Genomic DNA, 19,027 nt, shown 5'->3' with positions numbered 1-19,027 from the left:
AAGTTTTGAATGAATAAACCATATCTTCTTTAATTTTCCTCATATTTGTATCTGCATTTAATAATGAAAGGGAGGGACACCTGGGTGGCTCAGTCAGTTAAACGTCTGCCTTCGCTCAGTCATGGTACCAGGGCCCTGGGATTGAGTCCTGTATTGGGCTCCTTGCTCAACAGGAGCCTACTTCTCCCTCTGCCTCTCCCCCTGCTTGTGTGCTCTCTCTCTCTGACAAACAAATAAATAAAACCTTTAGTAAATAAATAAATAAAAATGAAAAGGATTTTGAGCCTCTGGAAAGAGGGACTAGTCTGGAAAAGGAATAATAATTATCATCTGTATCTAAAAAGTTAGCCTTAAATGGTTTGAAACCATTTTCCATTATCTCTGATAAGGCATTAATTAAATTTTATTATCTTTACCATCTCTCCCACTCCAAAATTTTCTTCTTAATACCTTTGTTTGCTAATTTGAGGAGATGCTTTTGGAAGAGGAATATATTCACACAGATAAAATGAGAATAAGCAAAAGCAGAAAGGAAGAGCAAGAAATGTTGTGTGTTGAAGTTTTAAATCCCCTGGTTTCATTTTGGAACAGTGTGTTCCATTATTTGATGCTCTTAAACCCCATTCAAGAGACCGTTTGTAGTAGATGGTCTTCTTGAGACCAGAGAGAGAAGGGCAGTGGGACGCGTGGGTGGCTCAGTGGGCTAGACCGCTGCCTTCGGCTCAGGTCATGATCCAAGGGTCCTGGGATCGAATCCCTCATCGGGCTTCTTGCTCAGCGGGGAGCCTGCTTCTCTCTCTGCCTCTGCCTGCCTCTCTGCCTGCTTATGTGTACTTGCTTGCTCTCTCTCTCTGGCAAATAAATAAAAAATCTTTAAAAAAAAAAAAAAAGAAGGGCAGTAACGGAAGTAAGAAAAAAAGCTAAATGGGTGAGCCATACAAATACTTCATGGTGCATTTTTGCTGGAATGTGAAAGAGGTTGTCAGTGATTTATTTGAAGAAATGTAGAGATACAATATTGAAGATATGAAGTGACTTGTGGTATTTTTTTAGCCTTTCTTTATGTTGAAGAATGACATGAGTTCTGTTTTAATGTAGGTAACTCAGAATGCCCAGGATTATTGTTAAGGCTGAGGTTTTCCCCATCCTTTATTTTAGTAATGACTTGAGATCCTTATAAATTAAAAAAGAAAGATGTCAATACAAAGGCAGAAATACAGATATAGATAAGAAATTTGAAGACTGGAAAAGAAGGAGAAAATGGAATTCAGGGCACATTTGGAGAGTTGTTTTATGAGAGAGGGGAGAGGATATATATGGCAGGTAAGGTTTTTTAGGAATGGTGAGAGAAAGGGAAGAGTTTGAAGGAGACCATGAGTTTTATAAGATAGAAAAGACGAAAGACATCAGTTAAGATGGAAACAAATGAGTTAAGTTAGAGGGTTTAGACATCCAATAAAGGCTTGAAATAATGTTTGAGAGAAACAGGAGAGGGACCTGAAGAAAAACTACTTGTTTTTGAATTAGTGGGCCACTAAGGACCCAATGAGACCAATGGATGGATCCATTCTGGATGCGCTTCCTCCCTTCCTCACCCCTAGTCCTAAGTGTCTAGAATCAAAAGTGCCAAGAGAGTCAATTATAGCAATGGCCAGAATTTGGGGCTGCTGTGACAGAAAAAATAGGGACAGAATTTCAGATGTTGATGAAAGAAGACTTGAGTTCACCAACTGTGGAATTCAGCCTGAGTTAGAAAAATGAAAGGAGAAGTGGAATATCCAAGGCATTTGGAGGCATAATAAATCCTAGAACAAGATATATAAGTACACTGTGGTTGAAGAGACAGAAGGATAGATGGTTTGTGATAAAATAGAATATTTGAGGGTTTTTTTCACAGAGCATTTTACTGAATGATACGGCCTGTTAATGTGACCATGAGCCTGTAGCTGAAGTATAGTGGAGGGGAAAGTCATTTTAACTACCTCAGTCTGAGAACTAAAAGGCTTAGCACTTAGGTGATCATCTGTATCAGCACAAAGACACACAGATGGTAGATGGCAGCACTGTGACCCACAGGGTTAAAGATGTTTACTATTGAAGGAGGGGTCCCCTTAGATACAATATTAAGTAATGGGACAGATGGCAATAGTTTGATGCTGAATCAGGGAGAAGCATACAGCAGTTTTAGTATAAAAATATGAAAACAGGTATACGATAGAAGGGTTTATATTTTATGTGGCAACCAAAGATGAGAGAGGCGATAAAACTAACTGCCCTATGGCTCCAAACAGATCTGGTGTAAAGTTGTTTCAATGCAGTTGTTAGATGAGGACTCACACAGTCGGCCTGGTGTAGGCAAAGACCAGACTAGTTTTTTAAGGTTTTGTCTGTAGGGACGGGGGCAGGCCCCTTACACAGTCAGTGTTTTTAATGAGTAGGTTAGTCTGTAGGGCTAAACATGATAGGGGTAGAGGGAATATGGATTCCATTTCATCCTTTCAGGGAATTAATACAGCTAAATAAATGTATCTTTCTACTTCCTTATTTGTATCTCTTACTACATTTATTGTTAGAAAAACACTTTCACTTTCTACCTACTCTCCGTTTATACTTCAGTCCATTTATAAATAAATCAAGTATAATTACGGCTAATGCTTGTTAAACACTACTCAACCAAAAAGAGAGAGGGAGAGAGTCTGGAGATTTAAAAATAATACAGAAATAACCAAGGACAGATTCCACTAACTGAAAAAGATGCAAAAATACCAAAAAGTTGCCTTTAGCAAACTTGACATCTACCTCTTAAACCTTTTCTTGTTAAAACAATTTTGCATTCACTTCAGTGTGTGTACTCTATGCGGATCCTGACCCAAACTGTTGGGAAGAGTGGGAGCGAGGATTAGAAATTGGAACACTGATGGGCGCCTGGGTGGCTCAGTGGGTTAAGCCGCTGCCTTCGGCTCAGGTCATGATCCCAGGGTCCTGGGATCGAGTCCCGCATCGGGCTCTCCGCTGAGCGGAGAGCCTGCTTTCCTCTCTCTCTCTCTCTCTCTCTCTCTCTGCCTGCCTCTCTGCCTACTTGTGATCTCTGTCAAATAAATAAATAAAATCTTTAAAAAAAAAAAAAAGAAATTGGAACACTGACTAAACATTTCATGAACTATCTTTAAAAATCACCGTAAATAATCCTGTTTAGAGTAAACTTTAAAGTGATTTTTGTTACATTGTCTTCTGTATTTAGCCATATTATAGAACTCCTGTTGTCATTGCAAATAGGTACTGTAACTAACTGTTGGCCTGCCTCACAATACCTCATTACTTTGCCAGGAACCGATGGCATCCTCACTTAGTGCAAATGTGACTTTCACTCTCTTTTAGCACTTTAGTAATGATTTAGTTCAGAGAGTAAATAGCATTAGACTTTCCTATTATATATAACTATTTTTAAAATATATATGTTAATTAGTGGTAAGAACAGGGAATAATATGAAGAATAAAAACCCTTTTATGTGAGGTGCTTATGTGCTTATAGACATTGTACCCTTTAAAAGAAAACCAGAACTTTGTGCCCGTTTTAGAACAGACTGTTCACTTGTGCATCTTAGAATCTTTGTTTACTGTTGTTTCATTTGTCTAAAATGCTTTCCTTTTTTTTTCTAGCATCTTTACTGTTTTCCTAGTTGACCAGGCTCTGAAATTTCTGTTGTCATCTTTTCTTATCTGTACTTCTCAGTAATGCTGTAGTTAGTAATTTATTAGTTGTTCACTCAAGTACTATTGAGTCCTTATTAATATACCTAAATACCAAGATAGGAGGTAGGCACTGAGTAGAGAGGAAAGGGAAGGGATACAAAATAAATAAGGAGTACAGTTCTTCCTCTTGGGGTCCTCACTATATAAATTGACAGACATGCCATACTCAGATAATTAGGTTGCACTGTGATAAGTTACAGAATGACTTCACTTAGGAAGTAATACTTGAGACGAAAAGTCTTAAAGAAAAGTTGCTAAGAAAAGTGAAGGAATTTCTAGACAGAGAATCAACTGTCGAAAGTTATGGAGCCCTGCTATGTTTGGAAACTGGAAACTAGTTAATATGGTGAAGTAAAGGAGTGGGGGTAGAAAACATAGAAGTACTGGGGAAATTAGGTTTCCCTCTCTTTCCTTAGTACTTTGTAAAAGTAGGAAAGCCTTACTTCTTACCCACAATGTTCAGTTATTTTCTTGCCTGTGGCCCACTTGTACTTGTATACCTCTTATTTCTGTTAAGCTTCTTAAGGGTAAGGACTCATTAAGAATCCCTTCTTATTCATCCACATTTCTTCCAAAGTATTAAATACTACATTTTGCTCATGGTAGGCTTTCAACATTTGTTGAATACTAAATTTTAAATCTTGGCATTTGATATGATTGTGCTTCTCAAAATAATTCCTATCACATATATGCTGCTTCTCATTTAATATTCTCTCCTTTAATTTCATTGTGACCTGTGATGTTAATGTATTTTATTCTTTTTTTTTCGTGTCAACAGATAGCTACTGTCCCAGGATCACAAGTAGAAAGTAGTGGAGAGAGAAAGATATACATAATTACAAAAGGACATAGTAAATATATAGCTCTGAAAATCATATTCCTTTGGGTTGAACTCCCAAATTAAATAAATGTGAATATTCATGACCCTAATGGTTGATTGAGGATGAATACTGTGATACATGTTGAAGGTGGCATAGGTCATGGTCCCATCATGAAATGATTAGCACTCTGGACTCTGAAGTTGATGTACATCAGTCTGAGAAGGCATAGGGCATAAAATGTTGATCTTAAATTAAAATCCTGAAGATTGGAAACTATGAAATATAAGCAGGCTAATAGGATGTTTCATTCATTGAGGAAAATATAAGTAGAAAAAGAGAGAGAATAAATTATGTACTTGACATGGGAAATATTTGACTACCTACAGTAGAGCTTAAATTTTTGGAAAACAGGTTTACTTCTAGGATAGGGCTAGGAGATAAAGTGATTTGAAACTTACGGGCCCAGTTCTTTGGATACTTGCCAGAAATGAGGCTTCCAGCTTTGTGAAGTTTGAGTGTTAGAATTTATATCCAAAAACTAAATAATACCTCATTGGAAGTATTCTAAAATAACTTTATAATGCCTATAATCTGAATTCTTGCAGAAGCAACTTGTGTCTCAAAACGTCTCCATGCATTTGTACAAACCTGCATAGGTTGATTGGTGTTCACATATAGAAAGAAGGTTGATTTTTCCAAATTTTAGGGCCCTGAAGATGTGGAAGAGAGATGAAGGGAAAATATCTTTTGGTAATCTCTCTAACAGCATTACCCAGGGCAATTGGTCAAATTAGCAAATGTTTTTCACATTTTATTTATGTCCAGTTTCATTCTTCTTGGTTACCTGATGATGCCTGATAGCCACAGCTTTAACTTACCCTGAATTGCTTGGTTTTGTTATGTTCATAGACGTGTATATATATACATAATCTGTTTTTTAATCTTAGTAAATACTAAATATTTACTTAATACACCATTTACAAAATGAAATTAAGGCAATTAAAATAACACTAATTGTTATACATATGCTGCTTTTTATTTTCCTGAGAGATTTTATCTTTTTTGCTTTAAAAATGGCAATTCTTAACTCTGCTCATCAGGAAGCACCATGAAAGAATTATTATCATATTTTTGCATGAACATTTGGCATGTTTGGTCATGTATTTTCACTGTGAAAATTACTCACTTACTTGATCTTCTGTGCCTTGAAAGATTATCAACTTAGAATTGCAGTTTAGTGCTCATTACTTTAGTTAGGGTTTTAGTATGCTTCAAGTTTTAATTTTCTTAAGAGACCATCTTTGTATTTAGTCTTTGAGAATAAAAGGATTTAGATTATTATAGATATGTGTGTATTTGTATATATGTATATACACACATACATAGTGGTACTCCTATTAATCTATGAATCCTAATTTATGTATTTTAAAGTAAGAAATTGAGACTTCAGAGAAATTAATATTTTCATGCATGTTCATATCTTTAAACAACTTTCCTAAATTTTCTAAAGAAAACCATGCAAGTATATATTATTTTTAAACTCAAGCTTTCTATCAGGTGTATTTTTGATATTTGATAAACTGAATTTTATTTAGACAGCATATTCTTAAAATAATAATAGTAAACCAGTGTGGCTAAGAATTTTCCACAAATTCAGAACAAAAGCAAACAAGTGTCAAATTCGACTCCATATATGATTAATACGTACAAAATTGATTTGATTGGCAATTTATTATAATGATTAGCATTCATGTAACTTTAAAATATCATTATACATGTTAACTCATGTTCTCAGACTCAGGAAAGACTTAAGTTTGCACACTGACATAAAAGTACAAGCTTTAAATATTGTTAATCACCACATTGCTTCTTATCACTAACTTCTGCCTTGCTTTTCACAATGCTTTTTACATTGTTTTTAATGCTACAGAAACTTATGCTAGAAAAAGTAGAAAATGCTAAAAAAAAAAATCTTGATATTGTTTTATGTCAAAAGGTCTGCGCCACTATTTTCTGTGAAGGAGAAAAACCATTGAGCACATAGCCCGAAAATTCTATATACATGAGTGAACCAGTAAGGACATCTTTTTTCCCCAAAGAATAGTATTTTCACGTAAAGAGAAAGGGCCCTATTTGCTGTATATTTTTAAATGTGGAGGGGGGTTTGGTTTTTGGGTTTTATTTTGTTTCAGATTTATTTGTAGGCATATTACCAGAAATTCATTTTTCTGGCTTTCATATGTCTTATATTTCTGAATTAACATGCATATGTATATATATGGGTGTGTATCTACATCTGTCCATACATATATACATGAGGAAAATACAGAACTAGAGAATATTAAATAAATTTTCATTATCAAAAGTGACTTATAAGTGGTTGGGAATTACATTTCTTTTGTGTTGAAGTTTTAGATGATGACAGCTTTTATTAACATTTTGAGTGTCCTCTTTTTTTCCCCCCAAAATAACCATTTTTCAGTGTATTTACATAAGCAGTAAAATTGTAATTGCTATTCACTGGAGAGATTTTAATTTCAGATCATACAAATATATTCAGTTGCATGATATTTTTATGTAAAATGTATCCCATTTACATTTTCATTAAGACATTTGTGAAGATGTTGATTTTTCTGGGACCATGCTGCTGCAAGTTGGTTGTTTAACAAAATATTTTTAGATTCTAACAGAGATGAAAATGCTCTGTGCATTTCCTAAACTTTAAAATGAAGAAAACTAGGTCCGTCTTTTGAGAAAAGATTCAGGTTGTATGTTTTTCTGTATGCTTTTCTTAACATATTTGCTAACAGCTTTTAGTAACATTTCCAAATGATTTTTTCTCATTCAGAGAAGAAAGGGAAATTGAAAAAATGACTTAGTTTTTTTTTAGCTTTTTAATTTTTTTCTTTTTTGTGCTTAAAAAAGTAAAAATGTCCACAGATTCTACATGCCATTATTATTCATAATGATAATTGCACTATCAATACAATCTATATTATTTACACTTTCTTTATAAAACAGCAGACTGTTTTCTGTCATAAAACAAATCTAGCGTGTATTGAAACATATGTTGTCTATTAAAAGAGTTTGAAGGTTTCCTACTTGCATTGACTGTCTTAAGCTTTAAATCAATGTCTGGCTCTTAATTTTAGTAAATGGCATGACACACTATATCCATGGAGAGCTTTTGACAAAAACTTAAATTTATCAGTCTTTCTTTGCGGTGTGGTTTACTCAGGTGGCTTCAGTTTCCCTTTAGTAAAATAATATCACAGTGCTGGTGCTCGAGTACAGAGCAATGTTGTTACTATAAACGCATCTTCTGCAGATAATATCCTGTTCCCTTTCTTTGTTGATATTTTTCTTTCTTAAACTTTGTCGCTCAGAGTATCTTTAATGCTAGCCAAGGAGTCAGGGATTTGGACGTATTTTCATGGACTTCCAAAGCTTTTTTTCCCCAGGTGAGTTAACTATAAGGAACAGTCATACATTATTCAGGTATTTCAGCATGTATAATAAATTTTATCTTCTACCTTTTGAAGCCTTTGCTTATGGTTAATAAAAGAATTTTTGCCAAAAAAGTGCTACAGTTGAGTCTCCATGGTAATCCTTTTCCCTCTACTTTTGCCAAAGAATGTATTATTAGTTTAAGTTAAGCTTTTATATGACTTCAGATTTGCATATGTAATTTATGACTAGCTTTTCCCACAACGACATCCACATCTGGCTTTCTCAGAGCTTGCTTATTTTAATGGGCGAGTCCCCACTCTATGGCTCTTCTCTTCTTCCCTAGCCTTTCACATGCCCTTCTGGATGTTCATCTGAGAATGGGGTGGGAATGCAAGGAGGAAAAAGAGCACTGCACTTCGTCAGTTTCACAGGCTGGCCCCCAGGTCTTCCATTTCTGTACTGAATGAAGTGTGTATTGCTAGGGTTGCTTGAGGATGACAGCTATAGTTCTATGACCTTTTTTGTATATCAGTTCTTCTTATGCTGCTTAGTATAAAAAAAAAGTGTAGACCTTGTTTTGTATTTATTAATTTGTATAGTTCAATAACAAATATTTTAATAGAAGTTCTCATGTATTACCTTTCACTGAATAACTTGAAATTGTCACTAGTTTTTGCCAAGACTTACCTCTTAATGTTACACTAAATGATCAAAAGTTAGAAATATTGTTATAACTCAGTTAAAAGCTGTAGATATATCATTGAATATGAGTGAAATTGATTTTTCACTAAATCTATTCATATTTGCTTGTTTTTGACATCATACTATGTAATTTTTTAAATGAGTTGTAAATAGGACTAACGTGCCTCTTCCAACTATGAATTAGCATGATGTATTTACTAAAATTGATTATTCACAACTAGACATTTTTAAATGTTTACTGAGAACTTTGTTAGTGTAGCAACACAGTTTAAAGTTTAGACCCTTACTCTCCCATTTTTATTTTGAGCACCATCTTTTGTATTCTTATGTAAGTCTATATAAATACAAATGCATGGGTAAGGACAATGCATATTTTAAGTTTACTTTAGATTATAATTCTAATCTAAATTTTTCAGGTGTTTAAAATTCTCATTTCCATTAAATTGTCAATGTATGACTAAAGAATGTTAGATAAATACAGCATGACAATTATATTAAATCTAAATAAATACTATCCCTAGTACATATTTGTATATGTAAAAATTGGTGATTATTTATCACCATAATGAAATTTATGGAATATTATGTGAAGGTTAATAGTGGGTTTAAAAATTTTCCCTGATTGGGGTTGCCTGGGTGGCTCAGTGGGTTAAGCCTCTGACTTCAGCTGAGGTTATGATCTCAGGGTCCTGGGATCCAGCTTCCCCAGCCCCACCCCCACCTGCCTCTCTCTGCCTACTTGTGATCTCTCTCTGTCAAATAAATAAATCTTAAAAAAAAAATTTTTTTCCCTGATCATATATTGAATTAAAGTCACAGGTACACAGAATTCTTGAATCCACATTTTTTTTTAACCTCAGGATTTTATATTTAATTTTTTACCATAGGAAAGACCCTTTAGTATGAGACCTTTTGTAGTGATAGAAGGATAGAACTATTCAGGATTATTTTATCATGTATAAATATTAGTGGGTTTTTTCATTTTTATTCCATTTATATGACATTGCTAAATATTAATTTAATTTTAACCTAATGTTTGAAAAAGTGCCCCATTATGGTCATCTTTTGTTGTATTTAAATATAAAACAATTTTTAGAGTCTCTAGTACTGTATTTAAAAGTACAGTTTAAATCTGTCTTAAAGGAGTAGTAATGACAATGGAAGAACCCCCGGTATGGAACTTTCCTTTACATATGTTTGGGAAGAAGACAAATGTGAGGAGGTTATTATTTCTCTTTATTACATTCACATAGGAAACAATTTCATTCAGATTTCAGATTCAACAGAAAATTTTAGAGCATATCCTTTTCTTTCATTTTAGAAACAAACCTTTTATATCTAAATGCATTATATTTCTGTAAAAATGCATCTTTGATATTAATTTCTGTACTGGAAGTATAATCATCTTTTTCTGTTAATAGCATTAATATGTTTAGTAATGGCCTAGCAAATCTAGCAAGACATTTTTATTTGTATTATATTAAGAAAGTATGAGTTATTAAAATCTTACAAGCACTCTTACTTCATTCATAACTAGAAATATTAAGATAGTTATATTTTATGCCCTTTTTTTCATTATTGCTATCACTATTTATAGATAAGTCTCCAGAGTCTTCACACTTGTTTTCTCTATAAATAAATATTATAAGGTGTAAGGAAATGAAGATTTAGACTTTTTAATCCATACCAACATGCAGCAATGCAGTAATAATGATTCAAAATTATTCAGTTGTGGTTCACAGAGTATATTTTTTTTGTTGTTCCTACTCTTTAATATTTCATTAAAAGATAAAAATAAAACCAACTACTACCATATTTCTTAAACTGTGGTGGGCAAAAACCAGAGGTTCATATGCTCTACCGCTAACTTTTCTTCACATCTATTTTAAGTATTACTCAGCATTGAGAAACTGAAAGATTCTTTAGTAGTGGTATTAATGTATATATTCTGTTATTGTATTCTTGTTTGATAGTATTATAGACTTGCTGTAAAAGCTATTAATAAGTGGATGACAAAGTGATAATAGATTGTATTTTATTTTTTTTCCTATTCAAATTTTCAGGAACCTAAAACTAATACTGATGACTTTTTCAAAGATCTAAACTCCTGCTGCCCACAGGAAGCCACAATGCAAGAACAAGATATGCCGTTCTTGCGAGGAGGGCCAGGCATGTACAAGGTAGTGAAGACGGGACCTTCCGGTCACAACATCAGAAGCTGCCCTAACCTTAGAGGTATCCCAATTGGAATGTTAGTTCTGGGAAACAAAGTCAAAGCAGTGGGAGAGGTATGGATTCTTGTAGCTTCATGACTTCTAAATTATTCCTTTTTAATATAATACAACCAGAGCATCTCTTTCTTCCAAAGGTTGCCATTTCCATCCCTGGTTCTTAAATGTTAATGTTCTTTATCTTTACTTGTATTACAAATATTACTAACATAATTTTTCTGTTTCTTTTTTAAGTAATTTTTTTCTTATAATTATCCTTGTGAAAACAATATATTAACAAAATGATTTGTATTGTACATATGAATGTTTGGTATGTGCATATATCTTTTCATAATTACAAATGTACTATAACATCATTGATTAATAGCACTTTAAAATATTTGCTATGAATTGGTGTGGAGATGAATATATATAAGGTTACATTTCTTTGTTCCCATTTATGTGTCTCACTGAAGTCCTGAGCAAATAAAATTACTTTTTAGTCACCTGTGGCATTTGCCTCACTGATGAGCTTGAAGATGTAGTGTGTCATGCTATTTCTCAGTGTCAGGGTCATTTTCAGGTTGTATTATAGACACGACCAATCTAAATAATAGTTTGCCATGTTAGGACATTTTAGGTGTGAAAAAGAAAAAGAGAGAGAGTGCCACCTGTTTTGGGGTAATATTTCAAGTTACTTAGGGGTTATCCTGTGCCTTAAAAATTACTATTTTTACCAAAGTCATAAATAAGCAGTATTTTACAGAACTTTTTATTGATTTCTGTCTTACCTCAGGCTGTGGTCTTAATTTCAGAAACTAATTTCTGGTAAAAACTTTCTGAATGATTACCCTGTTCAAACACTTAAATTTGTTGCTGGTTTTCAGCCTGAGTGCCCTAAAAGAGTCAAGCCAATCAATCATGCTTTTTGTTATGTACTAGGTAACCAATTCTGAAGGTGCGTGGGTGCAGCTGGATAAGAACAGCATGGTAGAGTTCTGTGAGAGTGATGAAGGAGAGGCATGGTCCTTAGCTAGAGACAGAGGCGGAAACCAGTACCTCCGACATGAAGATGGCAAGTTGGCTTAAATTTGTGATTTAATCTGATTAACCTTTGGAATGCAGAAGTAAACAGCATTTTTGTGTTTGTTTGGTTTTTTTTTTTTTTTAGGTAAAAAAGCAAAACTAAAGGTTAAAATCTTAAAATTGTTAACATTTGTTTGTAAAATAATGGATACTAAATGAATGCACATGTAAGAAGAGAATTAAAAGAAAATATGAAACATATGATTCCATCCTTGAAAACCATGCTTTTTATTTCATTGATGTGGATTCATATGAATTCATTATTCTGTGCCAGTCCAGGGCTGAATGTTTTACCCTTTCTGCCACTAAATGGAGATTCACTTTTCAAACCATTAATCACAGTACTTCTCCCAGGCAATTTCATTTGATTGAATTTTGTCTCATTGAGCATTGGATCAATGCATAGCATCTTTTGGAGCATTACTATGTTGTTAGAGTTTCAGCTTTCAACTTTATCTTTTTTAGTAACAGTCTTATTTAATAAAAGACTTTCCTTATTGTCCCCCTCTATTCATTCTCCTGTGGACAGAAACATGGTTCTTCCAAGTTCAGACCATGTCATCTCTTGGGTGAAGCTTTAACTGAAACTGACTGAGTCAAGAATTCTGTGTTCCCAAAGAACTATATTCACCACTAGACAAAACTGTTTCTATATTGAAGTTAATTTTCATATCTTTACACCTAGATTGTGAGTCCCTTGTGGACAGGCACGGGTTTTTAATCTTTGTGTTCCTTGTTCTAAAACATACTAATTGCATACTAAGTTTTGTAAATACAAGTTGGGTCACAAAAATATTAGTTAGGCCATCAAAATAAATGGTTAAGTCAAGCATAGATTTTATTCCAAATCAAATCCCAAAACTTAAAGGAAAAGGTCAGATAAATAAAAGAACATGTGTATTTATCCAAAAGAGAGTAAGTTCACAGTATTTATTGTCCAAGAGGTAATATGGCCATAAGTATAAATAGATTTTTTAAAAAGTTAAAGCTTCATGAATGACAGAGTACATTTAGATGTATTAATATTGTATATTAAAGTCCTCCTTTTTTTTTTTTCCTTACAACAACCCTGTGTGATAAGTTACATAATCTTCATGTTACAGATAAGGAAACTAAAGGTCACAGAATTTAAAATGACTTGCCTGTGGTTATACAGCTGGCTCTATGGCAGATGTAAGACCTAAGCCAGAATCTTCATTCGTGTTTGAAGTGCTGTGCTCATGACGCCACACCAGCCTGTATCAGTAGTCAAGGAATAGAACTTGAGAACCTACTCCCTGATGGCATAACTGTTCTTCCATTTATTGTGAGAATGAAAAAGGGTTCACTTGATGTTAAGTCAGACATTTTACGGAATAACCTTCTCATTTATAATATACTTACATACATACTACATATTCAGAAATTTGTAAACATTTCTACTATATAGGAGTATTTAGATATAAATAAAAATACCTAAAGTGGAATCAACTTTATAGAAGACATAGTTCAATAGTATGAGAATAGTGTAGGTAACTATCAAAGGACCTTCCTAGTGTAACTGGCAGTATAGCCTAATACAGCCTCATGTGTAAAAGTGGACTCCGGAGCTCGACTGCTAGAACACAAATACAAGCTCTGCAGCTTTTCAGTAGTGTGACCTTGGCCAAGTTTCCTAACATTTCTGTCATTCAGTTTTCTCATTTACAAAATGAAAATACTTTATAAGTTTGATATGAAAGCTCCATGAACAAATAATAACATAAAGGTGCCAGATGGGAAGGTTAGCTGTTATTAAAATGTAAAATACTGTCTATTCTAAAGACTGACTTTTAAAGGGAGAATTTTACTTACTTACTTACTTTACTTACTTACTTACTTAGAAGGTAGAAGATTCTTCTTAGATAAAATGCTTCTTAAATTAAATTAGGATATTATTTCTGCTAAGAAAGATATTCAGCCCTAAAAGCAGAAGTTTACATTTCTCTCTGCCATCACTTAACATCCTTTCCCTCTTTGGTACATATATATTTGATCATAATGTGATTCTTAAATTAACATAAGACCTGGGGTGCTCAGGAAAAAAGTGATGAGTTAGTGCCTTAAAATCATTAAGATTAGGCTGCCTGGGTGGCTCAGTGGGTTAAGCCGCTGCCTTCGGCTCAGGTCATGATCTCAGGGTCCTGGGATCGAGTCCCGCATCGGGCTCTCTGCTCAGCAGGGAGCCTGCTTCCTCCTCTCTCTCTCTCTGCCTGCCTCTCTGCCTACTTGTGATCTCTCTCTCTGTCAAATAAATAAATAAAATCTTTAAAAAAAAAAAAATCACTAAGATTAGTTGATCATTGTATCCAAATAGTCTGCTCATTGGTATTAGCAAGTAACTGTATCTAATATGGAAATAAGAGGATTTGGCACTATAGCAATTTATATGAGGTAGTATAAGTAAAACAAAATTTTCCTCTCATTAAAATTCTTTACAGACAGGTCTTTGATATCTTTAAGTAAAACTAGTAGGCAAAGTTACTGCTTGGTTAGAAACAGAATTCATGCTTGGTGCTAAGACCATTCTGAGGTTTTAAGAGGATGTCATCTTTCCCACTTAGATTAATGTTCATGGGTATTTTCCAGAAGAGCTCTTCCACCGCTGAAATCTCTCATACTGAAGAGTATTGCCTAAGGGAAGGGCTGGGATTGATTTTTTTGAAAAGAGTCTAGAAATGTAAATGAAGAGGTAGACGTACTGTACTAGTGGTACAGCAGGAGTCTGATTCACAGGGAGGAAGAACACATTCCACCACCACCTTCTAGTTCCATTTTCTCTTTAAAGAGATGTGACTTTTAAAAACTATACTCAAAACTTTTCATTATGTTATTTTGATGGAATCTTTTTTTCTCTTTTTTACTTTTCATTTGGCAGATTTTATTTTGCCTTTTTTAGCTGGCATTAATTAGCTATTGAATTCTGGCAGTAGTGTTTTTAGTCCTATATCATACAGAATCTTATGGGCACTTGATTGATAATAGAGAATAACTTAGCTTATTAATTATGTAGTAAACCAAATAAAATATTTGCCTTTTTTTTTTTTTTTCATGAAATAGGATTGACTTGAGCATGTACACATAGCTCTGACTGCATGACTTGGTTTATCATCCTTTCATTTTGGGGAAAATGGCCTTATATAATGAGTAAAAATAAGTTAGAAGTTAAATTTTCCATAATTTTTATATTCAGACCTTAAAATACTTTATATATTAGATATTCAAATAGAAAAAGTACCACATACTTAGACATTTTTAAGACTTTTTACTATTTGAGTAGTGATATACAAAATATTTTGATTTCTGGTTTATAGGTGCCTGTTTTTATTTTATAAAATACCCTTATATAAATTTGTTATAAATTTGAGTTCCTGGTCCAAAAATATTCGTATACATTCAGTGATATATCAAGCCACAGTAAAAGCAAATTGGCTCCAAAAGAGCATATCCAGTTCCTAAGTTTCACTGTGTATTTAATAGATGAAAACAAAGATTTGTCATCTACTTTGTCAAGTGTTGATGACCCTAATTGTTAGACTTATTGTTAAATCTAAATGTGAGGTTATTTTAAAATCTAACCATTATAAAGTCTTTCTTGGCAACTCTCTCTTTGTTCACGGGTATTTTCCAGAAGAGCTATTTCACTGCTGAAATCTCTCCTACTGAAGAGTATTGCCTAAGGGAAGTGCTGGGATTGATTTTTTGAAAAGAGTCTAGAAATGTAAGTGAATAGGGAATAGCACATAGGAAACTAATGTTATAGCTGTGCCTTTTATTATAGAACAAGTTCTTCTGGATCAAAATTCTCAGACTCCTCCTCCAAGCCCTTTCTCAGTGCAAGCTTTTAATAAAGGGGCAAGTTGCAGCGCCCAAGGATTTGATTATGGACTTGGAAATAATAAAGGTAGGTGTTTGAAAGTGAGTCTTTTACCTACCCAACTTTAATATTTTTTATTACCTTCTCTTTTACCCATTTTTCTTACTGTTCACCTGTGAAACTTTATTAAAGTTTCCTAGAAAACTAACAGTCAAAATGTTTGCAAAAGCGTTGTTTTTATGTTATCTACCAGTTTTAGTTTACATTTCATAGGAGTTCTTGCTTATATGCTCTTATTTTAAAGATACTTGCTCGGAATTCACATCATAAAGATTCTGTGAAATCTAGTAAAAGAACTATTGTTTTTATCATCCACTTATTATTAAGAGTAGTATTAATGACCAAAAAAAGGAACCCTCTACAATGATCCATTTAAAATCAAAACATTTTAATCCTAATAAATAAATATCAAAACATTTTAAATAATATTACACATCAACCTTATTACATGTGCAGTTTTGAATGTCTAAGTTACCTTAGTTAATTTAGAATCATATGAAATGAATGACATCTTTGGGTTTGGTATGTGTAATGAAATCAGAAAGTTGTGAAAAGAAAAACAAAAGCCCTAAGCCAAAAAATATAAAGTGTGTGTAGCTGTTTTGGACTGCAGTATGAGAAGAGACCAGTGTCAGGGACAATGCAAACAAGTAAGTATTTCAGAACAATTTATACCTGAATTTCATCTAAAATTGTATCTGTATCTAAATTCAGACACATTCCTGTTCTTTTCCATGTACCTGATCCTGACTTCTTTTCTAAATCAGCATATCATCAGCAAGTAGCATACTGGCTACTTGCTACTTGTTGGATGATGGTAGGAGGGAGAAGATAGCCTTTGTGGAAATAATTTTACTTTAAAATGTTGTTTACACTAATTCATAGGATTTGATGTCAAGGAATAAAAACAGTGTCATTAGACCTGACTTGCAGAGCAAATGAAATAATGCAATAGTCAACAAGATGCAAAATGACATCAATATAAAGGAAATATTCAATTTAAAACAAAACTACATTTTGTTTGATACCTTTATTTCTTTCCACAAAGTATTCATAGGAAGGAAGCCTAGTGTTAAGATTTCTTTTTGGCTTTTCCTATTCTGTTATGTTGGTCTATCCTTCAGGCTTGGGGATACCTGCTTGCTTAGTTTTGGTAGGTCAGATTTCAACTAACTTGAGCTAGATCTTCATATTTAAGTAGGGTAAATGCTTGGTGGTTTTTTCTTCATGTCCCTTTCTCTCTCCCATTGTCGATTCTTAAATTAAAATCTCAGCATTTGCTTACTGCTACTATGCTTTGTTAATAATCTGTTTTAAAGCCACATTTATTTCAAATTGTATGCTGTAATGTCTAAATTGTACTGGTGGCTATCACTTTAAATCAGTCTTTAAAATATTATAAAACATCATAGATATATAAATCAACTTTTAAGAGACATTGCTGAGAAAATTTGTTCTTACGTAGAAATAATAAAGTATTACTTTTTAAAAGTGTGATTCTGCTAATATTGTTCAGAAATAGCATGTACTTGTTTATGTGCTTTTTAAATATTTAGATGGTGCAAAGTAGTATTAAGAAACTTAAATCTAATTAAATATATCTTACCTTTGTTTATGAACTTTAACAGTAGTTCCCATTTTCTTTAAATTTTTATACTGTCGAAGTTCAAGAAATTTTTTGCAAAAATTCTTTATTCTTAATTGTAAAAAATTCTTCATAATCTCTAAAATCCTTTCTGTAATTTACAGCGTTAAGTTTTTGAAAAGTAGACATGTAGCTGTATACACAGTTCTTTCCATATAACTCTTGCTTTTGCTGCTTCATTTAAAGTTTTCACTTTAAAAACTTTATTATATTTAGGGATTGGAAAGGTACTGTTTTCCAATTTCTGCATCAATATTCTAGATGTTTTTTTCTTCTTCTCTTTTTCAGCATCATATAAACTATTTAATATGCATAATCTTATAAAGAAGGAGCTAAGGATCATCTAATTATATTGTTTCATATTTTTAAAAATATTTATCTGTTAAAGTCCTTTGTATTTAATTTTAAGGAAAAATGTCAGAATTCACATTTGAGCTACTATTCAAATTAGGTAGCTCATACTCCTTTTTATCTTGTAGGTCTTACAGATTTTTATATTATTCATCCAAGCAAAGGAGTTCATGCTTTAAGAAGCATAATTTCTTTGGCAGAAAAAACTTAATGAAAATATTAATATATTAACTAAATGTAAATATATTAAGTTAATAACATAGGCTTTGCCTCCCTTCAGTTCTACATTTACTTAAAAAGCTTTTCATATTTGCTTATCTTCTGCATGACGTGTAATGCATATGAGGCAGGGTTATTTAGTTATTTGTTAGGTATTATGTAGAAGACTTTGTTTACTTAGATCTTCATTTACACTGGTATGATACTGAGTCAACTTATCTATCATAGATTCTTCATGGACTCTGAATTCTTCCATGCTGCTCCTCAACGTTGTATATGAATTTACATAAATTTTTTTTTGTAGGTGGGCTGTTACGTAAGAGTATTAAAACAACGTGCAACATTTTGTCCCTAACTTGAAGATAATCAACACCAGTTTCCACTCATTTCTGAATTGGCATAGTTTTATTTAGTGTTTAACTTTATCTGAATGTCATAAAGCACCATATTCTTTGCCATTTTGGATGTTAATTAATAACAAGTTGTAGTTTTGACTGTTTTGCCCACTGCAGGTGACCAACTGAGTGCCATATTGAATTCCATTCAGTCACGGCCCAATCTCCCAGCTCCTTCCATCTTTGATCAAGCTGCAAAACCTCCCTCTTCCCTAGTCCACAGCCCATTTGTGTTCGGACAGCCCCTTTCCTTCCAGCAGCCTCAGCTTCAGAGTAAGTCTGTCAGCCTTACCTGCCTCATGAAGCCATTTCTGAAGCTTTGTTCCAAGTTGTTTATCAGTTACTGATTATTTACCAACTCACTTGACTGGTTTTATTTTATGAGGATGTTATCCCTTCCCACATTTTTGAAGCATTTAAGCTATTTTGAGCTAAGACTTTCTGCAGCTAAGACATTTGTTTTTTAATCACTCATTTTTTATTAAGTATAGTTACTGAAG

General features: G+C 33.2%; 1 protein-coding gene across 13 annotated transcripts in view; it reads left to right on the top strand.

The window, feature by feature from the left end:
- MYCBP2 (MYC binding protein 2) overlaps nucleotides 1-19,027 on the top strand; it is a 283,092-nt gene that overhangs the window by 188,496 nt on the left and 75,569 nt on the right. For 5 of the 13 annotated variants that reach the window (XM_044249910.1, XM_044249909.1, XM_044249905.1 and 2 more), the window contains 5 exons: nucleotides 7,961-8,035; nucleotides 10,790-11,014; nucleotides 11,879-12,011; nucleotides 15,822-15,944; nucleotides 18,621-18,800. In XM_044249910.1, coding sequence (XP_044105845.1) covers nucleotides 7,961-8,035; nucleotides 10,790-11,014; nucleotides 11,879-12,011; nucleotides 15,822-15,944; nucleotides 18,621-18,800 — 736 coding nt within the window. The remainder of the gene's footprint in view (nucleotides 1-7,960; nucleotides 8,036-10,789; nucleotides 11,015-11,878; nucleotides 12,012-15,821; nucleotides 15,945-18,620; nucleotides 18,801-19,027) is intronic. The other 8 variants (XM_044249917.1, XM_044249906.1, XM_044249907.1 and 5 more) reach the window with 7 other exon arrangements.

The sequence above is a fragment of the Neovison vison genome, chromosome 5 (genome assembly GCF_020171115.1).
Source record: "Neovison vison isolate M4711 chromosome 5, ASM_NN_V1, whole genome shotgun sequence".
In the NCBI taxonomy this organism is placed as follows: Eukaryota; Metazoa; Chordata; class Mammalia; order Carnivora; family Mustelidae; genus Neogale; species Neogale vison.
The sequence above is the reverse complement of the archived record's forward strand: the minus strand, read 5'-3'. Positions and strand labels throughout refer to the sequence as shown.